This window comes from Coenobita brevimanus, chromosome 94 (assembly GCF_032717465.1).
Source record: "Coenobita brevimanus isolate Jiangsu-jjx chromosome 94, ASM3271746v2, whole genome shotgun sequence".
In the NCBI taxonomy this organism is placed as follows: Eukaryota; Metazoa; Arthropoda; class Malacostraca; order Decapoda; family Coenobitidae; genus Coenobita; species Coenobita brevimanus.
The window spans coordinates 23,068,838-23,096,102 of NC_137047.1; the positions used below are offsets into that span (position 1 = coordinate 23,068,838).

The 27,265-nt window shown below is 42.1% G+C and overlaps 1 protein-coding gene across 1 annotated transcript; it reads left to right on the forward strand.

Moving 5' to 3' along the window:
• Positions 1-3,853: 3,853 nt before the first annotated feature.
• On the forward strand, positions 3,854-19,598 carry ed (hemicentin protein echinoid). Its single transcript, XM_080282625.1, has 9 exons — positions 3,854-3,921; positions 9,515-9,772; positions 11,000-11,196; positions 11,552-12,694; positions 12,886-13,749; positions 14,723-14,913; positions 15,194-15,363; positions 16,776-17,104; positions 19,415-19,598. The coding sequence occupies exons 1-9, from the start codon at positions 3,854-3,856 to the stop codon at positions 19,585-19,587; spliced, it is 3,393 nt and encodes a 1,130-aa protein (XP_080138751.1). The 3' UTR covers positions 19,588-19,598.
• Positions 19,599-27,265: the final 7,667 nt, after the last annotated feature.

Below are 27,265 nucleotides of genomic sequence, written 5' to 3' on the forward strand. Positions count from 1 at the left end.
AAATGTGGAGGTGGAAAGTAGCATATAGGAATTTAGAGATGCAGTATGTTAAAAACTATCAACCAGGGATGAGACTCAGGCAAATTTACAACTAATTGCAAGTCGTTATTTAGTATACTTTATTTTAATTTAAGAGAGGTAATTTTGTTCATATGAGACACTCAGCACAGTCAAAGGGTTACGTGGACGATAAAAAAAGTAGTAATCTGATGATACTGAACAGTTTTGTTGGCACTGTAATAAGACGGTGTAAAAGAAACATTGGCTGAGACTGATAGTGTACTAAGATACCATTTTTTTTTTACAGTGTTTTGACTGGATATAAAGTAAATTTTGGCTTGGATTGTAGTTTGCCTAGATCTCATAATATTTTGACACGATTTCGAGATGGTATAGAGGGACTGATGTGACTTAGATATCATTAAATTCAGAGTCGGTTTCAAGACGTTACAGTCGTGGATATAAAAATTCTCGTCAGTTGTAACGCTTCTGTTTCTCACTGTCCTGTGGTGGCTAATATTTACAAGCTGGAAGAGGCTTTGTGTTATGGCATGTTTTTCTTTCCGTAGGTATTTTCTCATTGACCAGCGTCAGGTAGGATAGTGACGGACGTGCCCTAAGCGAGAAGCAGACCCCGTGAAAGAGTATGCCAATTTTTGTCCCAGAATGAAGAAAGATACTGGTAATTGAGACTACCACAGGAATGGAAAAAGGATAGCACAATCTATTAAAAAAAAAAAAAAAAATCCTCACGGGTTTGTGTTTGCTACAAAAAAAAAAAAAAAAAAAAAAAAAAAAGTCAAGTTTCACTGCGGCGTTTGTGTGTTTGTTTACCCCGCACCACAACACGCCAGCCATCATCCTGGCGGGGGAAAGTGGCAGCACAATGACTCCGTTTCCCGTTTTGCAGCGCACGGGAACAATGGCGGTGCAGCATTGTCGGGGAAGAGAGGCAGGGAGAAAGAGGGGGGGTTACTGCTCTAGAAAGTTGGTTGTTGGAGGCCCCCAGGCTAAGCTAACTCAGGATTTGGCACACACACATACTTACCCACTCGTCTTCTCTCTGCTGTTTATCTGATCTGTCTCGACTACAGTGTTTTTAGCTCGTCGCACGAAACATACATTCGAATTTTGCCTTGCCAGTATATATATATATATATATATATATATATATATATATATATATATATATATATATATATATATATATCTTTCCACATCATATATATAGACATGTTTGAATTTTGAGCCGCTGACATATATCAGTCATACGGTGCTGGTTGGAGACTATAATATTAGGTCAGGAAAAATAAACACAAACTGTATGTATTTGCAGACGGTACCGATAACAACCAGGGATGAGACTCACAGGCAAATTTACAACTAATTGCAAGTCGTTACTGATTCTGTTTGCACAATGTACACAAGACATTGGAAATTTATGCACTATCCTCTCTCTGTCCTTCCTTAAAAAAAAAAAAAAATCATAGTTACGACAAGGAATAAAGCTTAAAAAGTTTACCTGTCTCGCCTTCTCACTATATCCAGTGGTAAGATACACTACTTAACTCGAACCTTCAGGATGGCGAAAGTTGCAGTATTCATTAAGAACCTGACTAAGCCATTTCACTTATCAAATTCCCTGCAGTTTATAGGATTAATGTGCTTGGGGATTGAATGCTTGACAAGTTTTTGTAATTTTGTAAAGAGTGGCTGCCTAAATTTTGACATTAATAGTTAAGGAGATAGTTGATGATGTTGTAGTGGTGTGAGCGAGGGAGCTGGTTTCTTGATGGTGCTTGTAGGAAGAAAATGCTGCTGAAAATGATGATGATGGTGAGTGCCTTGTTTGTGGCGTCTGGAGGTGATTGCCGCTTGCGAGTGGTGGTTACAGTGATGGTGATGGAAGGTGATAGTGATGATGATGGATATACAGTATTGGTGGTGCTGATGGTGATAGTGGTGATCCTGATTACGTTGGTGGTAGAAAATTATGAAATAGTGAAGTAGTTGTTGTCCTTATAGAGGAACGCTTATAACGTTTAGAATTGTGATGATGATGGTGATTGTTAGTGACGGTATTGCGTAGCGTTATGGCAGTGGAAAGATGAAATAATAGCAGAGTGTAAGATAAAGACGACAATATAATGATGAAAATAAGTAATTGCTAGTGTAGGATAAAGATGAAAATAAGTAGCCTAATTGCTAAGTTCACGTGTATTATTGTGGTTTAGCGTTTTATTGTGTTAATGGTACAAAGGGAGGAACGTACTGTATATTCAGGTTTAAACGGAGAAAGTGTATTGTTGTTTTGGTGGCGGGGAAAACAGGGAAGGTAAAGGGTGAGAAATAGAAAAGCTACTATATTTGAAAAGAACTGCGATAGAAGTTAATAAAGAACACGGATAGAAAATAAAAAAGTACTGAAATACAACTAATAGAAACTAGAAATAGAACAGAGAGAGAATTGTTCCAGAAGTTAAAAGAAGGGAAACAGAACAGTGCACCTTGAGAGATGAAAAACGTTATGGGTGTGTCTCGTGGAGGGATATCATTACGGCAGTAAGTGGTGATCTGTTGATATTTATGTCGGGGGTTTCTCCAACCTTCCTCTCACTCACTCCGCCTTCCAGAATCTTTCTCTGCTTTCCACTTATTTTCACTGTTCCTTCCACGTACCCTCACTCTTCCTCACGTATTACTCGCACTCCACACTTTGATAAGTTACTTCACCTTCCATTGACTACTTTCCACTCATTCTCTCGACCTTGGTCTCACTGACTCTCACTTTGTCCATCTCTCATATTTGCTTTCACAGTTCCACTAATCATAAAGCCTATACATTCTTCATTGCATAAGATGAATAAATTACACTGACGGACGCTCACCCCATTCTTTTACCTTGAGAATAATGAATAACAAAATCGTGAAAGTCCGCACCACCGCCAGCAACATGAGTATGCAAATGAGACCCCTGTTACCGTGAAATCAGCGAGCGTCCTGCAGTGAAACGCCTGGTGTGAGAAGCATTATATTTAGCGTTGTATGTACTGGGTTTTTATTAAATTTTGTGCTCTTGTTGGAGTTACCTATTTAAATCTGAGGGTATGACCACCACCTCTTCCTAATCTCTCTCTCTCTCTCTCTCTCTCTCTCTCTCTCTCTCTCTAACTCTTTCTCAAACTCTTTCTCAGAATTCCGCCTCTTCTTTTCTATCCGTCCATTCCTTCTCCATCCCCTTCCCCCCTTCCCCTCATAAAGTACCCCACGTTAAGATCAGACCCCCCGCCGTTCCCCTGAGTCAAGCCCGTCCACACCACTAACCCCTCATGCTTAACTCCGGTAGTGTCTCACCTCCTACCCCTACCACCTCCTTCCCCCACGATTCAGTCTCCCCTCCTCCCCACACCTTGCCCATCTACACTAGTTACCCCTCATGTCAGCTTCTCAGTCCCGTCCTTCCTGCCCTTTTGGTGCATCTTAGCTACTATTGTTATCTAATTTATGCACTGGCTTTATCTTCGCTGCTGCTGTTAGCCTACATATCTTCTTCACTTATCTACAGTGTCAGTTATCTTAGCTACTGTTTTTATCTTAGTGCCTTATTTAACTTACGAAAATATCAGCATATATCTTTTCCTATACCCATCTTGCACATGTCCTGGCCTGAATGTCTTTCCCTTTAGTACGTACCCTATCTTACTCTCCTCCTCCTCTCCCTCCCTCAGGCCTGGTCGCAGCGGGAGCCAGCAACCGCGAAGAAGTGGCAGACGTTCGCGAGGGGCAGGACGTGACGCTCAAGTGCCGCTTCAACAACCCCGCCCTGCTGTCCACCGGGGGTCAGATTTACTGGATGAGGCAGCGCAACGGCGAGAAGGACAACGTAGCCATCAGGGACACGCCGCTCGACCGCAGCTACACGTGAGAACCCGAGATTTTGCGAGTTTTGGAAATTAATGTCCTTTTTTTTTATATATACTGTATTTTAATTTTGCATAGATATTGTTTTTACCCTTCAACGATATCAGAAATCTTAACTCTTTTGCTATTGTCACCGCCATTTTTTTCAGAGAGGGGGTAATGATTGGCTTCTCCCCTGCCATCTTCCATTCTCTCTTCCCTTGTATTCTTTGGTGTTTTATTCTGTTACTTATTTCATGTCTGTTCTCCATTCCTTTCCACTTTCTGTCCATTCAACTCTCATTCTTCTTCTGTACTTCTCCATCTTTGCTATATCTTCTTTCTGCTCTTTTTATCTTTCATTTCTCCATCGCTTCCTGTTTTTTCCTTTCCCACTTCTTTTTTGCGTCCTCGCTCTCATCCCTTCTCTTTTTTCCTCCTCCTTCCCTTCCTACTTCTCTCCACTTATGTTCCTCTCTCGCTTCCTTTCTCTTCCTTCCTATTTTCCCTTCTCATCTTCCTTCTTTTCTCCTTTTGTCTCCCTCATCTTCCTCCATCCCTCTTCCTTCCTCGCATCTCATTCTCCTATCCTTCTCTCCCTCATCTTCATCCCTCTTTCTTCCTCGCTTCTCATTCTCCTATCCTGCTCTGTCTTCCTCCCTTCCCATCCTCCCATCCTTCTCTCTCTTCCTCTCTTCTCTCCTCTTCCTATCCCACTAACCACTAACCTCTCCCTCGTCCCACACACTCACTATCATAAACTAACCCCCGCCGTCCTTCCCCATTGTCAACGTAATATTAGTGAGAGAGAGAGAGAGAGAGAGAGAGAGAGAGAGAGAGAGAGAGAGAGAACCGGTATGTAGGAAGGGCAAGTAGCAAGCAGGTAGGTAGGTAGGTAGCAGGAAGAGTAGAGACGTAGGTTGGTAGTAGTAGAAAGCTGAGTACCAGTATGTAGGTAAGTAGGAAGGGCAGGTAGGTAGGTAGGTAGGTGGGTACGAGTAGATACTTATGTAAAGAGGTCATTTGTAACATACGTAATTGTAGTGGTAATGTGAAGCGATTTATCTCACACATTTCTTTATCTCAGACATTTCTTTGTCGCTGGTAAAATGGAGAACGATATAATTAACACAGAAGAGACTATGAAGACGTAATATGCAAAATAAATCGCCAAGGAAGAGGTGCAAAGAACAGCGCACCTAGGATATGGATTCAAAACTGCCCAGCACCCCGATTATTTTACGACACCGACATTGCTGGTAGGTAGGTAAGGGAGGCAAATATGTAGGAATTTACGTAGCTTGAAGGGAAAGGAGGCAGGGATGGAGGGAAGGTATATGGGTGATAGGGAGAGGAGAGGGTAGGTAGGTAGGTAAGGGAGGCAAACAGGTGGGAATGTAGGTACCTTGGAGGGAAACGAGGTAGGGAGGGAGGAAGGAAAGTTGGGTGTTAAGAAGAAGGTAGGCAGGTAGGTAGGAATATAGGTAGCTTGGAGGGAAGGAGAGAAAGCAGATTGATAGTTGAAAGTAGGAATGGTAGATAGATAGGTTTGTGTAGGTAGATGGATAGATTTGCAGAGATATGTATAATTTATTTAGATATTACAGAATCATCGGCTGCAGGTATTTTTATAAAGTTAAATAAGTAAGTTTGCGTATATAGATACAGGGCAAATAAGTAGATAAAGAAAACTACTTTCCGTACATTGTATTGATGTTGGCAGATAAGGAAGGGACCCTAGGTAGATGTAAATGGGTAGGGACGTGGATAGGAAAGTGGAGAAAGTTGATGAGTAGGAAGATTGGGAGGTGACATAGGTAGGTAGGAAAGTAATGAAGAGAGGTAGGTTGGTAGAGAAGACTAGTAGGTATGCAGGTTGGTAGGGGGAGAAGACAAGCAGGCAGGTAGGTAGGTAGGAAGGTAAGTAAAGAAAGAAGTTGGTTGGTAGGTAGGTAAGGCGCGTAGGTAGGCATGAGGAAGGTGAGGCAGTGGTGTGCGGGCAATGTGTGGGTCAGTGGCGGGCAGAGAGGTCACCGCCACCGCTACCAAGTCACTTCCGCGTCCACCCCTCTCGCTCACCCCTCTCACCTCCACTCCAGTCCACTCATCCCTCTCCCTCCACACCTGTCACTAAGTCCTCTCCACCCCTATCACCGTCACTCTAGTCTACTCCTGCCTCTGTCTCCACCTGTCTCACTGACCCTTCTCACCTCCACTCATCCCTCTCTACCCCTCCTCACTCCTCTCACCCTATCTCCAACACACATCCCTCTCCTTCCCTCTCGGTGCTCCTCTCTCCACCCCTCTCATTGCCCCCTTTACCTCGACTCATCCTTCTCCGCCCCACTCATTCCTTGCCTCTGTCCTCTCTTAGCTCTCACCTCTCTCTCTCTCTCACGTCCCTCACTCCTTCCCTGTCAACTTCACTCACCCCTCTTCTCCTTCCTCTGACCTCTCTCACCTTTCTCATTTGCCCCTATCCTCATCCCACTCACCCCTTTCTAACAATCACTCCACTCGTCCCTCTCCGAGCCCCTCACCCCACTCACTAAACTCATCTCACTCACACCCCATTCACAGAACTCATTCTTAACCCGCTCACACCCCACTCTCACCCCTCGCATCTCCCTATCCCTTCCTAATACGGCGGAATTCCTGCCTAACACTAGCTACTCCCCTCCCCCTCCCCCTTTCCTCCACAGACCCCGTTCTTCTCCTCCTCGGTCTTCTTCCTCCATCATCTTCCTCTCCCCTCCTTCCTCTCCCCTATCCCCCTTCCTCAACCCTATCCCCCTTCCTCTCCTTGTCCCTTTTTGTATCCACCTTTCCTCGTTTCATGCTAATATGGTGAAGTTTCTCCCCATCGCGACACTCCCTGCATTATTTATCCTCAGCATCATCCCTTTCTGCTTCTCTCTATTCTTCTTCTCCCTGTTACTGTCGTTCTCTCCCTTCCCTTTTGTGGACTTCCTTATCTGCCTCTTCCCCTTCTCTCTCTCTCTCTCTCTCTCTCTCTCTCTCTCTCTCTCTCTCTCTCTCTCTCTCTCTCTCATTCTGTCCTCGTGTGTGTGTGTGTGTGTGTGTGTGTGTGTGTGTGTGTGTGACCTGGAGGGGGAGAGGATGAGGTGAGATTGTGTTAAGGTGGAGGGGGCGGGGCGGGGCAGCGGCTCTTAGTGGCTCCTGAATATTGATAAGGGACGTCACTAGAATATCTCCCCTCCCTGTATCCTTTCTCGTCTCTTCTCTCCTAGCTGACTCTCTTCTTTCCTCTTCTCGTCCCTCTCCTTACCTCTCTTCTTTCCTCTTCTCTCCCCTCTCCTTACCTCTCTTCATTCCTCTTCTCTTCTCTGTCCTTGCCTTCCTTCTTTCTTTTCTCCTCTCTGAACGCATAGATACTGACACACAGTACTGTATTCGTTTGTTGCGTATGCTCAGTGTCATGTCGTTTGTATTGGTTGCCTCTGTATTATACATTTTCTAAGCTGCCTTTGTCGTTGTATCAAATTTTGTAGGTAGTGTAGGTCTTGTAGTAACAGCTGTGAATGAAATTAAGTCGAAATAGGTAATTATAACGTATTTTATTATTATTATTATTATTATTGTCTATCCTTGTAGTTTTATTAGGCATCAAGGTGGTGGTGTGTAACTATCTACGCTCTCTTCGTCGTGGAATTGTGTGTGGGCAGTGCGAGTGTGGGAGGTGGGTAATGCAGCAGCTGATTCCGCTAGGGCGATACCCCTCGTTATAAACCCATCCTAGCAATAGCCATCATCATCAGTGCACTCGTTAGGGGAAGACGGTGGGGAAAGGGGGAGGGGGTGGGAAGAGATGGGGGCAGCAGGGAAGAGAGGAGGGGGAGAGAACATAAGAAGAGAGGATAACTGCAGTAGGCTGGTTGGCCCATGCTAGGCAGCTCCTAGAAGAGTAACTGAACTACTAGAATGAGATAAGGATAGCAAAGACGAAGGCTCTCCCACGCCCTCCAAACCCTCCAGCCGAAGCCGGCAGGAAAAAGTCAGAAAGAACACCACGCCGTATAGAAAAACTGGCGTGGACATTTTACAGGAAAGTGTGAAAGGAGAATAGAGACTATCATAGTGTAACCTGAAAAGGAAAAATTATGAATTAGTATTGGTTATAAGATTTTCTTTTTTCTATATCCACCCCTTATTTGTCATATGCTTATCTAGCCTATGCTTGAAACTCTCAGTGGAAGAGGCAGCAACTACTTTACTAGGTAGCTTATTCCATTCGTCTACTACTCTATTACCAAACCAATTTCTACCTATTACCTTACTGAAACGGAATTTTTCTAGTTTGAAACCATTATTTCTAGTTTTATCCTGTATGCTTACTTTAAATACCTTGCTAATATCTCCCCTATTTATACCCTTCATCCACTTAAACACCTCAGTTAAGTCTCCCCTTACTCTACGCCTCTCTAGCGAATGCAGACTTAATCTTTTCAGTCTGTCTTCATATGACAGGTTCCGGACGTCATGTATCATTTTAGTCAATCTTCCCTGTACATTTTCTAACGAGTTAATATCCATTCTATAGTAAGGACACCAAAATTGTACTGCGTAGTCTAAATGTGGCCTTACTAATGCTAGATAGTGTTTCAGTATTACTTTTGATGATCTATTGCTTACGCTTCTCGAAATAAATCCTAGGACCCTATTTGCTTTATTTCTCGCATTAATACACTGTTGCCTTGGATTAAGGTCGTTACTAATCATAACTCCTAGATCCCTCTCGCATTCCGATTTGCTAATTTCTTTGTTATCTAAACTGTATTTAGTGTCTCCAGTGGTCTTGCCTACGTTAAGTACTTTACATTTTTCAACGTTAAATTCCGTTTGCCAAGTTTTAGACCATTTGGACATTGTATCGAGGTCTTTTTGTAAGTTATGGCAATCGTCAGTCGAGTTAATGATACGCCCTATTTTTGTATCGTCGGCAAATTTGCTGATGCTGCTATTGACTCTTAAGTCTAGATCATTTATATATATATAATAAATAATAAGGGACCGAGTACTGAACCCTGTGGTGAAAGACGGGGGACTGGGAAGAGATGAGGTGGACTGGATGATAAAATTAGGGAGAAGGGACTGGGAAAGGGAGGATGGGAGTTTTTTTTTTTTTTTTGTTTTTTTTTTTAGTCATCAGGTTTCCTTATGCTGAATAGAATCGCCTGGCGGAAGCAAGAATACGAAAAAAAAAAAAAAAAAAGGCGCCGTTGTGGTGAAAGGATTAAGGTGCTGCTGAAATAATAAAATGGAAAAGAAGCACGGTAGTTTATAGACTACATTCACCAATGTCCTCGTGCTAGTTATTTATATCGTACTTGGGTGTGCTGTAATGGAGAGTGTTTGTTAGTTTTCTCTACTGTCGTGCTTTCCTACTCATATTTCTAGATAATTCCTTTCCCGTGTATAGAGTTTATTGTAGTGAGAAATAGGATTTAAAGTGATGACGATGATGATGATGAAATGGGAAGTAGGATTCTGTTGATTCATTCATTCATTCATCATCTAATCCAGTGTTGCCGCATGAGGAGCGTAGGAAGGATTCTGTTGATGACAGTGATAGTTATGGTTTTATGTCACGCAGGGTGGACCTAGAGGCGAGTGAGGGCCGCTATGACCTGACCATCAGTCGTGCCACATACGAAAGGGACAATGGCATGTTCGAGTGTCGCTTCAAGGAGGCAGGCACGGGGTCAGACCTTCACACAACCACTGTAAACCTCACCGTCCTCATCCCACCTGGCAGCCCACGTCTCCAGCCCGAGTCACCCACCGCCACCGAGAGTCAGCCAATCGACCTGGTGTGCTCCTCACAGGGTGGCTCTCCAGACCCTCAGATCATGTGAGTAGTCCCTCCCTATCCCCCAACGGAAGGATGGTGAACTGCTGAAGAGCAGCATATGGTTGCAGTCCACTTCACATGCGACTGAGCTTAGGACTACAACAGCAACAGCAACGGTCCTGCAACAATGCTTAAATGACAATTTTAATTAAATTTCTGCAAAATTAAATATTGTATTGCACATGCAGATATTTCTGAATGTAAATTGTTCTGTTGATCTTCTTGTGGTACATGTGCCAGTTTGATAATTATTTTACTTTGGTTAAGTGTAATGAACTAATTAACTCGCAGAGTAGTGTAATGAGACTGCAGATACAGTACGTGAATATTTATTAGCAACTTTCATGATGTGTGAATGATTGTGTGGTCCATTTCACAGGGCATGCAAATGATAGTTCTGCCACATTTATACTTTTTCTTTCCTCACCTCATCTTTTGGTGGTAGGTGGTGGCGACCATCATCCACTCACGTGATGTAGTGCAGTCTACTTCTTCCTTCACCTTTATCGTTCTTTTTCTGTGTCTGTCCTCCTCTCTTCCCATTTCTCCCATCTTTCCTGTCACTTCTTATTGCCTTCCTTTCCTTCACAGGTGGCTTTACATTGAGTGACAAGCCAAATGGTTTCTTGTAAGCCAAGAAACAATTTACAACGCTGAGTGGTAACCCTATAACCAAACCATACGTGCTCCCTACGTATCAACAAGTGGGTTGGTGGAGGGTTAGTGCCCCTCCCCATGAAACAAATAACTCAAAGTCAAGTGGCCACCCCTTACGGGATTTTGGCGTCTGGCAATAGATTGATAGATAGATAGACCTCATCTTTAGGTAGGAAGAAGGGTTATGGTAGTGATAGTGAATGATGATAAGTTATTAAAAAAAAAAAAATGATTGCTGTATTACTATCTCAGGGTATTGTATAGCCTATACAGTATTCAGTTTAGTAGTGATGAAATTTTATATGTGGGAATATTTCAGTTTCATTTGGTAATGGGCCAAGTCATAGCAGATAGATTCAGTTTAGTAGTGATGAGTGTTCATATGTGGGACTACTGTATTTTAGTTTCATTTGGTACTGGGCCAGGTCAGAGAAGATAGGGTAAGTTTGCTAGTGATGGACTTTTATTTGTGAGACTATTTTAATTTCATTTGGTACTGGGCTGGGTCAGAGCAGATAGATCCAATTTAGTAGTTATGAATGTCATATGTGGACCTGTTTCAATTTTCAGCTGGTACCGGGCTGGTTCAGAGCAGAAGTTACACAGTGTCCTGAAACCTGGTGGAGGCCGTGACTTCCCCACCACCTCCGTGTTGACCATCAACCCTGGGAAGGATGATGATGGGGCTCAGTATCGGTGTGTGGTGTGGAACAGGGCACTCACCGACAATGAGAAGATGGAGGCCACTGTCACACTTAGTGTTAACTGTAAGCATGAAGCACGGAGACATACAGTACAAAATATTTTTGTACTATATTTTTTCTGTCATCAATTTTTTTTTTTTTTTTTAAATTCAGATCAGGAGAGTTTTCTGAACTGGAGGAGTTGCATACAGCTTTCACTAAACCTTTTTTACTGCTTGGATATTCTTCAGAGCTAAACATTATTATCTGTAAGTGGCAAAAAATAAAATACAATATCAGTATGTCATTTGGACTGTGTTAACTACATCACTCCAGAAGAATCTTATACATCATTAATAGTTCCATGGTTTATAAATAATAAAGTAATGGTGGTATCTTTTAACAGCGCAATAGTGGTAATTGGCCTCTTATGTTACAGACTATCCAAGAATCACTATTGGACCTGAGAACCCACTGAGAGTAGAGCTTGATCGTCCTGCAACGCTGACCTGCCATGCAGATGCCAAGCCAGCAGTGAGCAATGTGCGTTGGACCCGAGGCGGTCGTTTCATTGGCACCCTCAACACCTTGGTTAGGGAGCGAGTGAGCCTGGATGATGCAGGCCGCTATGTGTGCCAGGCTGACAATGGATTGGGCAGACTTCGGGAGGCAGAGGTAACGCTGGATGTGCTGTATGGTCCCAGAGTGGCAGTGTCACCCAGTAGAGATGTAGACGAGGGTGAGGATGTGATTGTGCCCTGTAATGTCACAGCCAACCCTGCCCCAGTCACAATTGAGTGGCTTAAAGAGGATGATGACTCCTTTCGTCAGGCAGGCATAAACATTCTTCGACTGAATCGAGTAACTGCTGCCAACCAAGGTAACTATATCTGCCGGGCAATCAACATTCTTAACCCCACTGGTGGAGAGCCCAGTGACCGTTTTGGTAATGCCACTGTGGCAGTAAGAGTACGACATGCTCCAGGCAAAACATTTATCACACCTGCTGAACCTATAGCAGTGTATGGAGAGCAGGCAACCCTCACCTGTGGTGCCGACCCTCCTGGGTGGCCCATGCCCACATACCGCTGGTGGCGACAGAACACTGATGCCACCCTCACACTGGGTGCCAACTATACCATCCCTCGTGCTTCACTTGGTGATGAGGGCATATACAACTGCCAACCCTCCAACCGTCTTGGCAAGGGCACCCATGCTTCTGTCAGGGTTCAAGTGCATCAGCCACCCCGTATCCTAGAGGAACTGCCACCCACAGCCACCTACCGCCAAGGCAAGACTGACCTCAGCCTTACTTGCCGTGCTGAAGGGAAACCTCAGCCATCCATCAGGTGGCTGAAAGATGGAGAGGAACTCAATCCTGCAGATGGACTATTCAACATATTGGTGGAGCAGTCGTCCATGGGACAGAACACTGCACATACAGTTCAGTCCACATTGCAGTTCAAAGGTTCTCGCAGAATTAACGATAACCAGCTGCTACCCACTGACCGAGGCCGATATGAATGTGTCTTCAAGAATGATGTCAGAGAAGTATCCAGCTCCCAGCTTATCAGGGTTGAACGTAAGTTGACTTGAAAAGTTCTTTGTGATCTCTACTGGAGAAGACTGTAGCTGAAAATTTTGTGTATTGCACTACAGTATAGCATTCACTGGCCAGTATCATAATGTTCTTAATAATCTTCACACTGTTATTACAGTAGTCTAGTGCATATTGTTTAAGCTAATTTTTGTTTTTCCTGTGTTCTCATACAGATTCCCCAATCACTGTTCACAAGCCCAATAAAGTTGCCTTTGACCTCGGGGAGGATGCTGAACTGGAGTGTCGGATGCTTGCTTTCCCTGAGCCACGGTTCCAGTGGTCTTTAGGACCGAACTTTATCGAGCCTGATGGTGTTCACTTTGCCACCAATGAGACATCACTTGGAGATGATGTATATGCATCAGTGCTGACAGTGCGGGGTGTGACAGCTGCAGATTATGGGAGCTATACCTGCAAGGGCATCAACAGCCGAGGTGACCACAAGACCATCATCACCCTACAGGAGAAGGGGCGACCAGAGCATCCCACTAACTTGCATATTGTCTCCCAGGGAACCAACTTCATAAAGCTGGAATGGGAGGAGAGCTTCAATGGAGGTTATGCAGACACTACCTTCCATGTCAGGGCTGAAACTGCAGCTGGAGAGAGCATGAGTCATGATTGCCTTACCCATAACCCTTGTATTATCCGGCCACTTCCCCAGCAGACAGCCTTTAAACTGCAGGTGAAGGCAGCCAACATGAAAGGAGAGAGTGACTTTTCTGAACCTCTGGAAGGTATGACACTGGTGGATACAGACACCATCCCTGAGCCAGAAGAGGTATATTGGGAGCTCACTAGCAACAAGCTCAGTTTCAGAGTTGTACCTACAGACCTCATGCTTCAGGGCCAAGTTGAAGTGCAACCAGAAGAGGGCATGGACTGGGAAGTCATGGATGGTCCTGTACCTATCAGCACAGACTCACACCACCAGGGCGAGTTCCTGCTCAAAGACCAGGACATAGAAGCAGTCAGGATTAGATTCTGTTCAGTCTTTGTTGAAACCAGCTGTGGCAAATATCGTGTCGCCAAAAAAGGTGAGTCATTCTAGAGAAAAATCCATCAGTGGAGTCTTTATCATCATCATCATCCAATCCTACATTGCCCCATGAGGAGCGTAGGAGCCCGGGGGTAGGCAGTTGGTCCCGACATTTAAGATGAGAGTGACCAGCCTCACTCATCCCCGAGTGGCATTACATGAGCAATCAACCCCAACCATCCCTTGGATATAAACTTTCACTGGCTCAATCCGATTGGAGTGCAATAATTACCCACTAAACCACCAGGCGCCAAAATTTGGTTATATGGTTAACACCCAGCATAGTAAATGGTTTCCTGGTGCACAGGAAACCATTTGGCTTGTCACTCAGTGCAGAGTCACCCACAGGCTGAAGGAAGTGGAAAGAATGAAGGAAAGAAAGAACCTATAATAAATTTTGCATAAATTTCTGGAGTGGTCTTAACCAAAATTAAATAACACCTTTCACTGCATTTCTGTTATGATTCCTGGTTTGTTTAGTGGATAATTGCGGCACTCCAATTGGATTGAGGCAGTGGAGGTTTATATCCAAGGGATGGTTGGGGCTATTGCTCACGTAATGCCACTCAGGGATGAGTGAGGCTAGTCACTCTCATCTTAAATGTCAGGACCAACTTGCCTAGCCCTGGGTTCCTACGCTCCTCATGAGGCAATCTAGGATTGGAAGATAAATAGATAGGTAGACACTGCATTTCTTATTCTGAAGTTTAAATAGAGAAGTACAGTCAGTCCTCACTTATTTGTAAAGTTCAGCATGTTCTGGTTCATGACTGATGGCTTAAAAGGACAACATACGCTCATTTATTACTTCAAAGCAGTTTTATGATGGATTTCATAGATAACTAGACAAATTTAAGTAACGAAAAGGTGTTATCTCATCTTCAACTAAATAATGAAACAGCTTTGAGTGAAACAACATTAAGCATTAAAATATTAAAATTGTAACTAATTAACTATTTTTGTTGAAACAGTTGAATTTCTGCCACCGGTGCCATCCCAGTCACTCTCAATGCAGTATCTTGTGGCCATCATCGTGGCGTGCATCGTTGTGGTGGCAGTGGTGGCCCTCATCTTTGTCTGCTGCTGTTGTCGCCGTAGGAACAACAAACTCAAGAACAAGACTGCCGACATGGAAGTGTCCCATCGTGTTGTCTCTCAACAGGTCAGGCTTATACAGTTGTTCCTAATGAGACTAATTTAAAAATTTGTGTAAAGACCGAAACTTTAATGAGAAGCTAAAAATATTTTATGGTCTTTATTTTGCTGTATACTCTTCAGTATGAGAGGTTTCTTCATGTACATATTGGGACATCTGGCCACAATACAGCAAAGAAGAATATGATGATTATTATGATGATGAATTTCTTTTTCTCAAGTCACTGTTTGTACTGTTATTTGTGTGTATGGCAAAAAACTAACAAATTTAAACTTTACTTTTGCAGGCACCTCCCCCACCCTACTACACAGTGGGACTGGACAACAAGGGACTGACTGGCTCTGTGGATACTGGGCTGGATGATCCCTCCAAAACACCTATCTACACTTCCCAGCAGTATCACAACTATCCCCACAACCCCCACCCCAACAATGCTCACAACACACACAATGGTGGGTACTCAGCATGTTCAGTTTTTAACTACAGATCATTTTTATATTACTGGTAGCAGGGGATGCATAAGACAAATACTGTCTTGGCCAGTGTTGGATGGTACTGTGCCTTATGTTATAAGATACATGTGTTGAGTTATAGTAGGACTCGCGTACGTTTGCGGCTGTGGCGTGGCCCGCACCTGTGTACAATGGTGCCACGTTTCCCCAACTTGCGATGTGAAACGGAAGCTATTTATGTACAAGGCATCACAAATTCGATAAATTCAGATGAATAAAACTTACACTTGTGTATTTTGATGGATGAATCAACAGTAATCTTATTATGCATAAAATATTTATACAGTAACACAGAAACATGGCATACATATTGTACAGTGTTGCTAAAAGAAATTGTAGTCACTTTTAATGGTTTTTAGCGTAGTTTTAGGGTGGGTAATAATATCACAGTTATGGATATAAGATAATGAGCCTGAAAAAAGAAGAAATATGCCAATATCCAAAGTAAAAGAAATAATTCATGTAATTCTTGTGAGTGGCAACGCTTACACACCCATCTGGCCTAAGATAAAGTACCGTAGACCCAACCATAGCTTGTACAGGTGTTGCTAGGGAAAAATGCTCACATTTACTGGCTTTTACCATAATTTTAAGGGCGAGGAATAATCACATTTATAATCATAAGCTAATATGTAGGACAAAATAGTAGGCATATGCCAATACCGAAGTAAAAAAAAAAAAAAACATTATTCACTCGCGAGCGGCAACACTTCCACACCCAGTCGGTGAGAGAGCGAGAGAGAGAGAGAGAGAGAGGCAGGAGAGGGGCATGCATTGAATGCATTGTCGGCATCACTAAATATAACAAAACCAAATTAACAAATGAAAGCACAATTATAAATAACTTATAAAAGAATCAAAAGTACTCAGGGTGGCTCACATTTCCCGCCAGGAGAGAGAGAGAGAGAGAGATAACGGTATAGAAAACGTGGCAACACTGTACACAGGTGCGGGCCACACCACAGCCGCAAACGTACGCGAGTCCTACTATAGCTAAATTTTGGTAGTCTTAAATTTAACCGCAGCAGCTGTTATGTGACTAGTACAAACAGAACATATGAAAGGAGAAAACTGCAGTAGCTTTATTTGGCCCATACCAAGGAGCTGCAATAGCAAATGTTGTCAGCATATATTCAGGTATATCTGTTTTAGCTAGTGCCAGATTTTATTGAGCTCTCAGTAAACACCTTGCCCCTGAGATTCACTGAGATATACTGGTACTTTTATTTTGTATTTTTTGAGTGTAGGATGTCATTTGTTATCGATCAGATTGTGGACCTGGATTTATTAAAATGGAACCATATTTTGCAGTCTGACATAAACTTACTAACACCATATTTTGTCATTAGGTGTGAGCTACTTGGATAACAGCTACTCCAACTCTAATAATGGAGGATCAGTGAACTCCCAGGACTCACTGTGGCAGGTGAAGGGTCAGGGCAGTGGTGACCCCTCCCACCAGGGTGCCCCACCAGCTGGCCCACACCACTCCAGCCCACCCCCAGGACAGCCTTACCACCAGTATGACCCGATGGTGCATGGCGGCTATGGCATCACTGGCTACGATGACTATGCCCACTACCCTCCAGCTGGCTACCAAGATGACTACCACCGCAACAACTACACACCTGCTGCTGACCCCTATGCTGCAGTACACAAACCAAGGAAACGCACAGACCCCCTTGGTGAGTGTATATTCAGAATCTGGTTACTAATAGCTTGTGCTCTCCTTGTATATTTTATTCTCATTGTAGTCTTGTATGTATGTATATGTTTATTCAGTTTGTTTAGTTACATTAATCCTGTTGTCCACTGGCCCATATTTATTATCATACTTGCTATTATCATCGTCATCATCAGGACCTTCTTTCCCACCCTAGGGTAAGATGAGGAGAAGCAATGTCCAGATAGGCCAAATTTGCCAAATTCAGTGGGCATGCTTCCATTCACTCATCATTCAAGCCTGTGGAATCCTGGGTTCATCAGATAGGGGAAAAAAAAAAAAAAATTGCCATGTTCTGTTGCTTGACATATACAGTACTTATCTGATAGAGTCAGTCCAAACACTGTCATGTTGAAAGGTGGTGCTAAATCCCTGGTTAAGCATTTCTCCACACAAAATTCATCCAGCCAACTCGGTCTCTTGTCAGTCCCTTAGCCTCACCAACTTCAGTACATCTCTTCCTCACACACTCATCCACCATATCCCTCCACCTTCTTTTTGGCCTACCTCACCTCCTCCCTCCTTCAAATTCACTCAGATATACCTACACCACTCTCTTGTCATCCATTCTCTCCACATGACCAAACCATTCTCTTTCGATTTTGGTGTCCAGAGACTTCTTCACTCCGCATCTTTCATGAATCACATTATTCCATATCCTATCCACTCTCTGTACTCCACATACATTCCTTAGCAATCCCATCTCCACTGCTCTGACTCTTGACTTTTCATTTTCATGCCACTCCATAGTCTCACATCCATATTTTAAAGTTGACACTAACACTCCTTCATGTAAGCCTCATGCAGCAGCAACACACGCCTCTTTTTTTTTTTATCAAGGCCTTCATAGCACCAGCTACTTTCCTTCCTTGTGTCACTCGGCTTTCCACTTCTTTTGCACATTTTCCTCTCTTTTCTATTACTGTACCCAGATATTTGAACTCCCACCAATTCCAGTCCCTCTCCATTCACTGTAACATCACGCTGGGAGTCACCTTCTCTCTCAGTAACCATCACTTTACTATCTTCTACATTTACTGTCAAGGCACGATGCCCAGTTACATTTGCAAAGCTCTTGTCCAGTATTTGCAAGTAGCACTGCATCATCAGCATACAACAAATTTGAGATTTCCATCCATCACCATTCATTATCAGCACCATCCCTTTCTCCATTACCCATTTTTTTACTTCTCTTGAACAACCATGGGGATATCACACAACCTTGTTGCACACCCACATTAATCGTGAACCAGTCGCTTAGCATCTACCCTTTTTACACATGCCTCACTACCATCATAAAAACTCTTTGATGACACCTAGCAGCTTACTATCTGCACTGTACATGCACAAAACCTTCCACAATCCTTCTGTGTCTACTTTGTCATATGCTTTTTCAGATCTATAAATGCCATAAACACCTTGTAGTCCATCTCACACGCCTTCTCCACTTCTGCCTTACCGCAAATATGTGATCCACATATCCTCTGCCACTCCTAAAGCCACCCTGTTCATCACTAACTAGGACTTCTAATATCTTTCTTACTTTCTCTGTAATAATTCTTCCATATACCTTCCCCCTGTTGTGGGGACTTAGTAGACTTATGCCACGTTAATTCTTGCAGTCACTATGTTCACCTTTATTTCTGTACTAGGGTACAATCACTGCCATTTTCCACTCTACTGGCACAGTTTCACTCATCCATGCCTTCTTACATATCTCCAACAAGCATTTCATTCCACACTGTCCACTACACTTAATCATCTTTACATACACCTCATCAACCCCAGCTGCTTTCCCATTTTTCAACTGCTTCACAGCATTCTTCGCCTCTGCGAGTGTTGTCAGCATATATTTCCTGACACTGCATTTCTTCTCTGTACACTACAGAAACCAGGCATGTTAACAGTCGCTTTGCTGTCTCCATTCCCATTCATCAGACATTCAAAATATTCTTTCCATCTGGTCCTTACTTCATCCCCATGTGTTAATAATCTACCACTTACCTTCTTCACACCTTCACATTTCTTTCCTCTGTCACTTCTACATTTCTGCACCACTTTCCTGAATAACTTCCAGTTTTCATAGTAATTTGCATTCATTTTTCTTCCTAGATCATTTAACTCCTTCTTTTATTATTATTTTTTACTGAATTCATATGCTTTACAGGAGAGGCATCTCTTGCATACTGGTATCCTTGAGGGTTAATTTGTAGCTAATAGTACAGTATGCAGTCCTACACCATGTTTAATATTCTGCCCTTGTTTCCCTTAGATGGTGATGTGAGTGGCATGCCAGACCCATACCTGGATCATTATGATCCAGCTGCCCCAGAGGTTGCCAGCCCTGACAACAAACCCCAGATCAGCTTTGATGAGTCCCTTGAGTCTGGCTACTCTACTCCCAACTCTCGTAATCGTCGCATCATCAGGGAGATCATCGTCTGAGCCTGCACCTTACCTTGCCAGGGCTGAGATGGTGATAGGTGCACTCAGGAGGTCACTTACCCAGGGTAGAGGAGTGAGGTGGATGTTGCCTATTAGCTTTGCTTACAGGCTGCAGCCTCTCATACCAAGTTGCTGTAAATGTTGTTATGACGATGGTGATAAAACCTCAAGTGACAGTTACTGTCCACAGCTTCATCCTTTACCTTGTGACCCATGCTTGAGTGTAATTCTTCGTAAATTGTTCATAAGTAAATGTTTTATGTAGTACTGTATAGCCTACCTGCTTGCTTCTGTTGAGACTCTTTTACTTGAGACTGGAACCACAAACTCTGCCGGCACAGAGAGGAAGTTAGAAGGTCCTGCCATGACTCACCAGGCCGGGGCGGCTTGTATTTTCTGCTCCCTCTCCTCTTCTCTCACCTCAAGCCATTGACGAAGACTGGCTTTGAAAAGACAAAATTCTACAACCGCCCCCTGCTCAAGTCTAGTCTGACTCGCTGAGGACAAGGTGAAGAGTGATGTGCATGTGGCAATGTGAAGAACTAAGGCGTTGGCTTTGTGCTTTAGCGAGATGAATCATAAGACAATTATTTGCAGCTCACAGAGACTTCTGTATATATGAGCTCTAGAAATAAGGCTCTAGTGCAGGACACATGTAGCACAAAATGTGGGCGTTTACTGTTAGCTGAAGCCTGGTCACAAAGGGCATGTGTCTGTTAGCACAACACCATGAAAATTTTAGAAACATAGCCTGAAACTGACTGTGATAGTGGCTGCCGTGTCGACCACATCACACAAGTGGCAGCTCAAACCTGGCATGCTGATGAGGAGAGCACTGGTGGTGGCATGCTAACCAGAGGGTAGGACAGTTTGTTTAATCATATTATATCCTGACAATGAAGTCATTTAATGAGAGCAACCAGAACAGCATGCTCCATTATCTGCTCTTACTCTTAGCAGCTGAATGTTACTTACTTTAGTTTGTAGATGGATTTTCTAGATTTTCAGGATACTGGATATAGCTACCATAAGACAACCCACCTGACTGTGCAAGCAGTGGTAGTTGTTGCTGCTGGTATCACATATTTGATAGAATCACTTGTGACAGGCTTTGTGATCTCAATGAAAATGGGCTTGGCTTGGCCCCTCACTTGATAATACTGAATGTCATTTATAACTAATATACACGCAGAGGTTAAATTGATACATTCAACTCTCAGTTATCTGGCATAATTCAGCCAAGCCCTATGCCGGTTAAAGCAAAATGCCAGATATTGCATAGTACCCCCCATTGGCTCAGAATTCGGCGTTGGGCCGAACCTATATCCTAAAAACTTTCCCATGAGTAAATGATGAAAATTAAGCATCAAATACAATAAAATAATGATACAGTACAGTAATACAGTGCCGGTTGGCTAGTGATTACATGCCAGTCAATATATCTCAACACTGGATATTGCATAGAACTGCCGGTTACGTCCCATTTGGGCGCTGGATATTGCGACGATGGATAATTGAGAGTTTATTTACAATAATTTAAGAATACTGTACTTGTCTAATAATGAAAATATCAAATTACCAATATTTTGTTGTTCAGTGTAAATCAAGGGCATGATAAATGTAAAAACTACTATTCTCAGTACTTAAACTATTTTGAAACAGCATATTAGAGGGCTACTGAGTGATTAATATGAATCATGAAGTTTCATATTACTTGGTAAAAAATGTGAATTGTGTAACCCTGCATCTCAGAGTAGTACTGGCATTTACCCATATATTTTTACCAACTGAAAGGTTTTTGTTGTATCATACATGTTTCAATGCTTTTATCCGGACAGAGAGGAAGTGCAATATCTTCAAAAGCTCTTTACCTCTGGTCATTGGCTTAACGTATTCCTCATTTAAATATTCAGTGAGTCTTCCATTGTATAGAATATTTTAGTTGACAGGAGCAAAGACAGATAAGGCTTGTGAAATCTCAATTGTCCTTTATGGCAAGAAAAATATTTAATGTTGGGCATTGCTCCAATATTGCAAGTGCTAATCTATGTGCAACTACAGTGCTGTATTTTATAGAAAAATTTCTGTAAATACTTGTTGCCTTGCTAAGTTATAAATCATTGTAACTTATTATGCCACCTGTAAAAACTGCATCTTATGAGAATGTTCATGGTAATACTTTCTTTTCTTTCTGTTTTTCTCATCTAATGGAGTACATACTCTTTTCTTTCTGTTTTTCTCATCTAATGGAGTACAGTATGTTCATACATATTTCATATTGAAATTTCAAGACAACATGCTTAATAGCTGTAACTTTTATACAGTATCTTGTAGTCAGAAGAGGTCATAGCAATTTTACCTAAATTAATACTTTCAACCATCAGGCTTACTTTAACACCACTGGAGCTCATCTGTGCCTCTACCATTGCCTTGTTAACCACTTCTCTATGATAGCTTTTTGTTTTTGTTCTTGCTGGCACCAGACTACTTTATTAAGCTTAGGAGAGCGTCCTAGTTTTGAAGAGGTTAGTGAATATAGTGTTTGACCTCTCCATTTCAGAATGTCTCTCCTAAGCTAAATGAAACCATCTGGAGATAGCAAGAATTAAATAAAAAAAATGCAGCCACCAAGTGACTTTATTAATCTCAGGAAGGGTCTCGTAATGAAGGGATTTGAAAAGAGGTTCATTCATCCCTTCACTAAAATGCAACTCTCCTGATGTATCGTAAATAGAATCACATAGGTGGTAGCATAAATAACATGAAAAAGATGTCCTTTGGCTGAAGGGGTCAACTTAGTACTATGGTTTTGGACATTTAATTTTGGATGAGTTCACCATGGAGATGAGTCTTTTTCTAACCAGTTTCTTTGTACATAACCTAGTATAGATGTTAGTATACTGTCGGTGCTGGATATGAGCAGAGTCAGTCGTAATTATCATTACCTCAATACCATATTTTACACTGAAGGCCATAATTGGATGTGCAATTGCAGCAAAAAGTTAAATATACCACATGACCTGTAATGAATGGCTTTGAAAGAACAACAGATAATACTGAGTAATGCAATAGAAGGCTTGTATTTGGACATTTTAGTATGAATCCAATTAAAAGTGATAAATATGCAGTAAACCCTCTATATAATGAAACATTTTGGTGGGGACTGGTTTTAAATCTGTTAATACAGTATACAAATCCAGGTTTGTTACCCTTATTAATTTTATACATTACAGTTCCCTGAGTATGCATGCATTGTGTTTTATTTTTCTTTGGGATCACTACAGTACTGTACAACTCGTCAAGCTATCATGTGGTTGGTTCGCTAGCTGGATACATGTACTGTATGTAATGAACCTTATTTGATGTATGAGAGGTTGTTCAGTTGGCTCAAAGAGTTGGCAGATGCTAAAATTGAGTAGCCTGAGCATGTTATAAAGGGGGGTTTACTGCACACACATTTCTTCAGAAATAGTTGGCTATGTGTTCAGCGTGTCAGTGATGCTTTGTGAGCCATGGTACTTTTGATGAGTATATTAATTATCTGTACATACAACAACTATGTGTAACTGACTCAGCACTGCCATAAACCACCGATGTAATGGTACTGTCCACAGGAGTGATCATTGCAGTTCTGGGGCCAGAACACTTATACACTTGCACTCAAGTCCTTTTTGAAACCATAACATTTTTTCCAGGAAGGATAAAGGAAGGAGGGTGCAAAATCATCCCGAGTTCTTCCTGCAAAAAGATATAGTTGTGATACGGAGAGGCTTGTAGGTTTATTTGTGCTTCCAAGCCCCATATTTTAGTTGCCATAAAGTAATGCAGAGATTTATTTTCTGTATTATGTCTTTTAATATGACTTGGAAGCAAGGTGACTAACTGGGATGGCAGTTTTAACTTCTTTTTTTTTTAACACTTTGTACAATAGAAGGGACAATTTTATGTGAATCAAATGCCTGAGGTGCAGCAAACAACAAACAGACAAATTATAATGTCTAAAACACTGGCATTCTTCTCCTAACATTTGATCAAGGTGCATTGCACCAGTTTCACAGTCATAACTACTAAGCATGTTTCTTTTAACTCTTTGACTGTGTAGCAGGTTTCTCTGAGCTGAATTCCCTTAGCATCAGTTAGATTTAACTATAAATCTCCCAGCTCTTTTCCAAAATTAATATTTTGAAACAAAAAGGTTACTGATGAACTGTTCACCTCAGTGACTGCCGTCTTAATTTACAATTTTTTTTTTCTTGTAAAATCACACTAAAAAGGTTGGCAAGCCCCATACTACATTATTTCTTCATGTTCTAGAGCAAAAATACAGTACATTTCTGCCTATAAAGTACTGTATTTCATAGGAATAGTAATGTTTCTTTTTCCTCCCAGAATGCAAGGGAATTACTTAGGTTGGCTATTCCAAACCTTAAAAAATACTGGGTGGACTTTTTCAGACCTCAAAAACTATTATCTCTTTTGAACCTGTGTTATACTGTGTTCTGTATCAATGATCTGCTTAGTGATAGCTTTTCAACAATGCATCGTCAGTGTAGGTGAGGAGTGTCTTTAATCCAGGTATTTTAATGGGGATTTGACAAAGCTTGGTAGATTACTAAGTTCACTTATTAATACAGTTGACAGTTATTAATAACCCCACTCCAATTATGTATTTAAAAAATTTTTTCTAGCTATTTTTAGATTTTATTCACCTCATGAGAGGAGTTTGAGGCAGACCTGATTAACCCTTCATTACTATTTCTTTGACAAGGGAAAAAAAAAAAAAAATCTGGCATCAGCAAGAACAATATGAAACTCATAGTATTTTGATGGATGGAGGTTATCATATTACAGGAGCCAAGAGATTTTCATCTCATGACCAAGTGCTTTATGTATGAATTGGAGTAACTTGCACCTACAATCCATCAGCCAGTTACCATCAGACCACTGCATTATCACCACCTCCATTGACCATGTTGTCCCGCAGTACAAGGAAATAAAAGGCATTCCCCATCAGAAGGGCCCAACACACCAACAGTAAATTGTGTCACCTAGCAGATGTAATCCAAGAAAACCCACTAATCCAGATTTCAACTAGGTGACCAGTAGGGGGCTTTTGATGGAGGACATTTTGATGGCTTTCAAAATAATTCATTAAAACTGCTGCTCCTTTAGTGCTTAGTATTTCTTTATGCTTGCTCCTGTTCGCAGAGAGTCTTAAAAGCTCAGACATATTTATAGCTTTTATAGAATTCTTATATTAACATCTGACATTCCAAAAAATCCCTGTGCAATACATTTTAGCTTGCATACATAAAATACTGTATTAGGTTTGAGTTTTGCTTATAACTGTCTGATTGTCACACTTCTTCATAATTATGCTGCTAGTATCATCTTTCTACAGAATAGGCACACAGTGACTATAATATTTACTGTAAGTGAAATATCTATCATGAAAATTGTTTATATTTGATGCTCACGGATGTTAAATATATTTTTGTAAATATTGTATATGTACCTGTACATCATAGATCTCTTAAGTGGTCTGATGACAAATTTTTGTAAGTTTCTAAAATAAGCAAATGATTTTGTATTCATAATGAAATAAAGCAAAACAATTCACATGCCATTTTAAGTTACTGTAATACAATGTATTACAGTACAAGTCTTAGTGGTAGGTGGTGGCGACCCTCATCCACTCACTTGATGTCGTGCTGCCTAATTTTTTCTTCACCTTTATCATTCTTTTTCTGTGTCTGCTCTCCTTTCTTCCTATTTCTCTCACATTATTATTCCTCTTTCCACTTAAGATGGCACTACACTGAGTGACAAGCCAAATAGTTTCCTGTAACCCAGGAAACGCTAGGTGGTAATCATATAACCAAATAATGGAGTGATGTGGAACCTATTATGGTGGTCCTGTAACTGGGTGGGGAGACACAAAGGCAATGTTCATCCACAAACCAGACCTCCACACTCTACCATACCTCACTGTGACAACATGTTGTCTGCAAGAAAGGAAAATCATTTGTATTTGCATGGGATGGCCCTGAAGGGGTGGTTGCTTGCCTGTTGTTGATGGGTCTGCACAGCCAGAGTTACTCAACAGCAAGTCTTAAGAAATTTCCTTCATACATCCATCATTCAATTTTGTATTGCTCATTTTAATGAGGAGCATAAGGAACTCAGGGCTTGGCTACCAGTTCCCAATTCGTTTGCTCTTTAGTGGCATTATGTGGACAATTAACTCCAGCCACCCCTTGGTGTAGAGTGGAAAAGTATTTCATTTCTTCACTGGAAAATTTAGAGACTGCACAACGGCCAACAGCAGGTGGGGAGAAAGTATGCACATAACTGTGGTGGGGAATGAATGGTGAGAAAAACTAGCACCAAACCTGCTGTGTGGTACTGAGGCAGCAAGGAATGGAGGATAATTAAATTAGATGCAAAATACTCAGAGCAGAAAGAAAAGTAATAATATTAGAAAAAGGAGGATCACCAAGGAAATCGGTAAGCAATGAGGGGCGAGGTAATAATGAAAAGACGGGAAAAGCAGAGCGATGGTCATGAAGTATAAACAGGCAGTCAAGAAAAAGGAGTCTGATAGTCAAAGAGCAGTTACAGCATGAACAAAGTGGTGGGGGGTCACCACTCATTAAGTGACCATGAGTGAGGCAGGTGTGACCCATGCGAAGACGAGAAAGGACAGTCTCCCTTCGATGATTGGGATGAGTGGATGTAGACCAAGGAAGAACGGAAGGTTTAACGAGATGAAGCTTGTTGGTGACCAGGGAGTCCCAGGAAGTTTGCCGTTGATCACAGAAGAGGCGAGTAAGAATAGGAAAACAATCAAGAGCAGGAATGGGCCGACGAGAAGACGTGAAAGAGAGTGCAGCAATACGAGCCAGTGTATCTACATGTTCATTACCGGCAATCCCAACATGACCAGGAACCCAGCAAACTTAAATCGGCCTCTTCTGCACAGAAAAACGGAGGAGCCACTCTTGAATTTGGGTGACAATGGGATGAGAAGAAGAAGCACATAGAGAAGAAAGTGCACCATGGAAATTGGAGAAGATAACAAAAGAGGAGGAAGAGGAACAAAACAGAGACTTCAGTGTGAAAAGAATAGCATAAAGTTTCGCTGTGTGAACACCCACAACAGAAGGAAGGGAAATGGAAAAAGAAGACTCGGGAAGCAACAGCAAGACCAACACTGAGAAGGGATTTGGAACTATTGGTGAAGATAGGAGTGACAGAAGAATGAGGAGACATGTTCATGAAAAAGGGAGCAGAGAGCGACAGGAGAAAGAAAAGAGCGAGAACAAGGAAGAAAAGAAGAATATACCACTGGAGGAGGTAAAAGCCAAGGGGGGAAAGAAACAGGACAAAAGGGATGAATGGGTGGAAAGGTAAAACCAATAGACTGAAGAAGAGCAAGGACACAGAGGGAGAAAGGAAGATGAGAAGCAGACTGAAACGAATGATGGAGAGAGGGGGTATTCGTTAGAAGGAAACTGAAGCAGATGTGCATAAGACTTAACAGCAAGGAGAGAACGACAAGCGAAGGGGGGGGGGGATGCCTGATTTGACACAGGGTTGACCAAAAGGCACCTATGGCTGAACAAAGACCAGTATGATGAAAGAAGTTAAGTTTCGAAAGAGCATGGGCAGAGGCAGA

Coding starts and splice junctions, on each gene's coding strand:
- ed (XM_080282625.1), top strand. CDS start 3,854: ATGAGGCAGCGCAACGGCGAGAAGGACAACGTAGCCATCAGGGACACG. Junction 11,197..11,551: donor TGTCACACTTAGTGTTAACT/GTAAGCATGAAG, acceptor CTTATGTTACAG/ACTATCCAAGAATCACTATT. Junction 13,750..14,722: donor ATATCGTGTCGCCAAAAAAG/GTGAGTCATTCT, acceptor TTGTTGAAACAG/TTGAATTTCTGCCACCGGTG.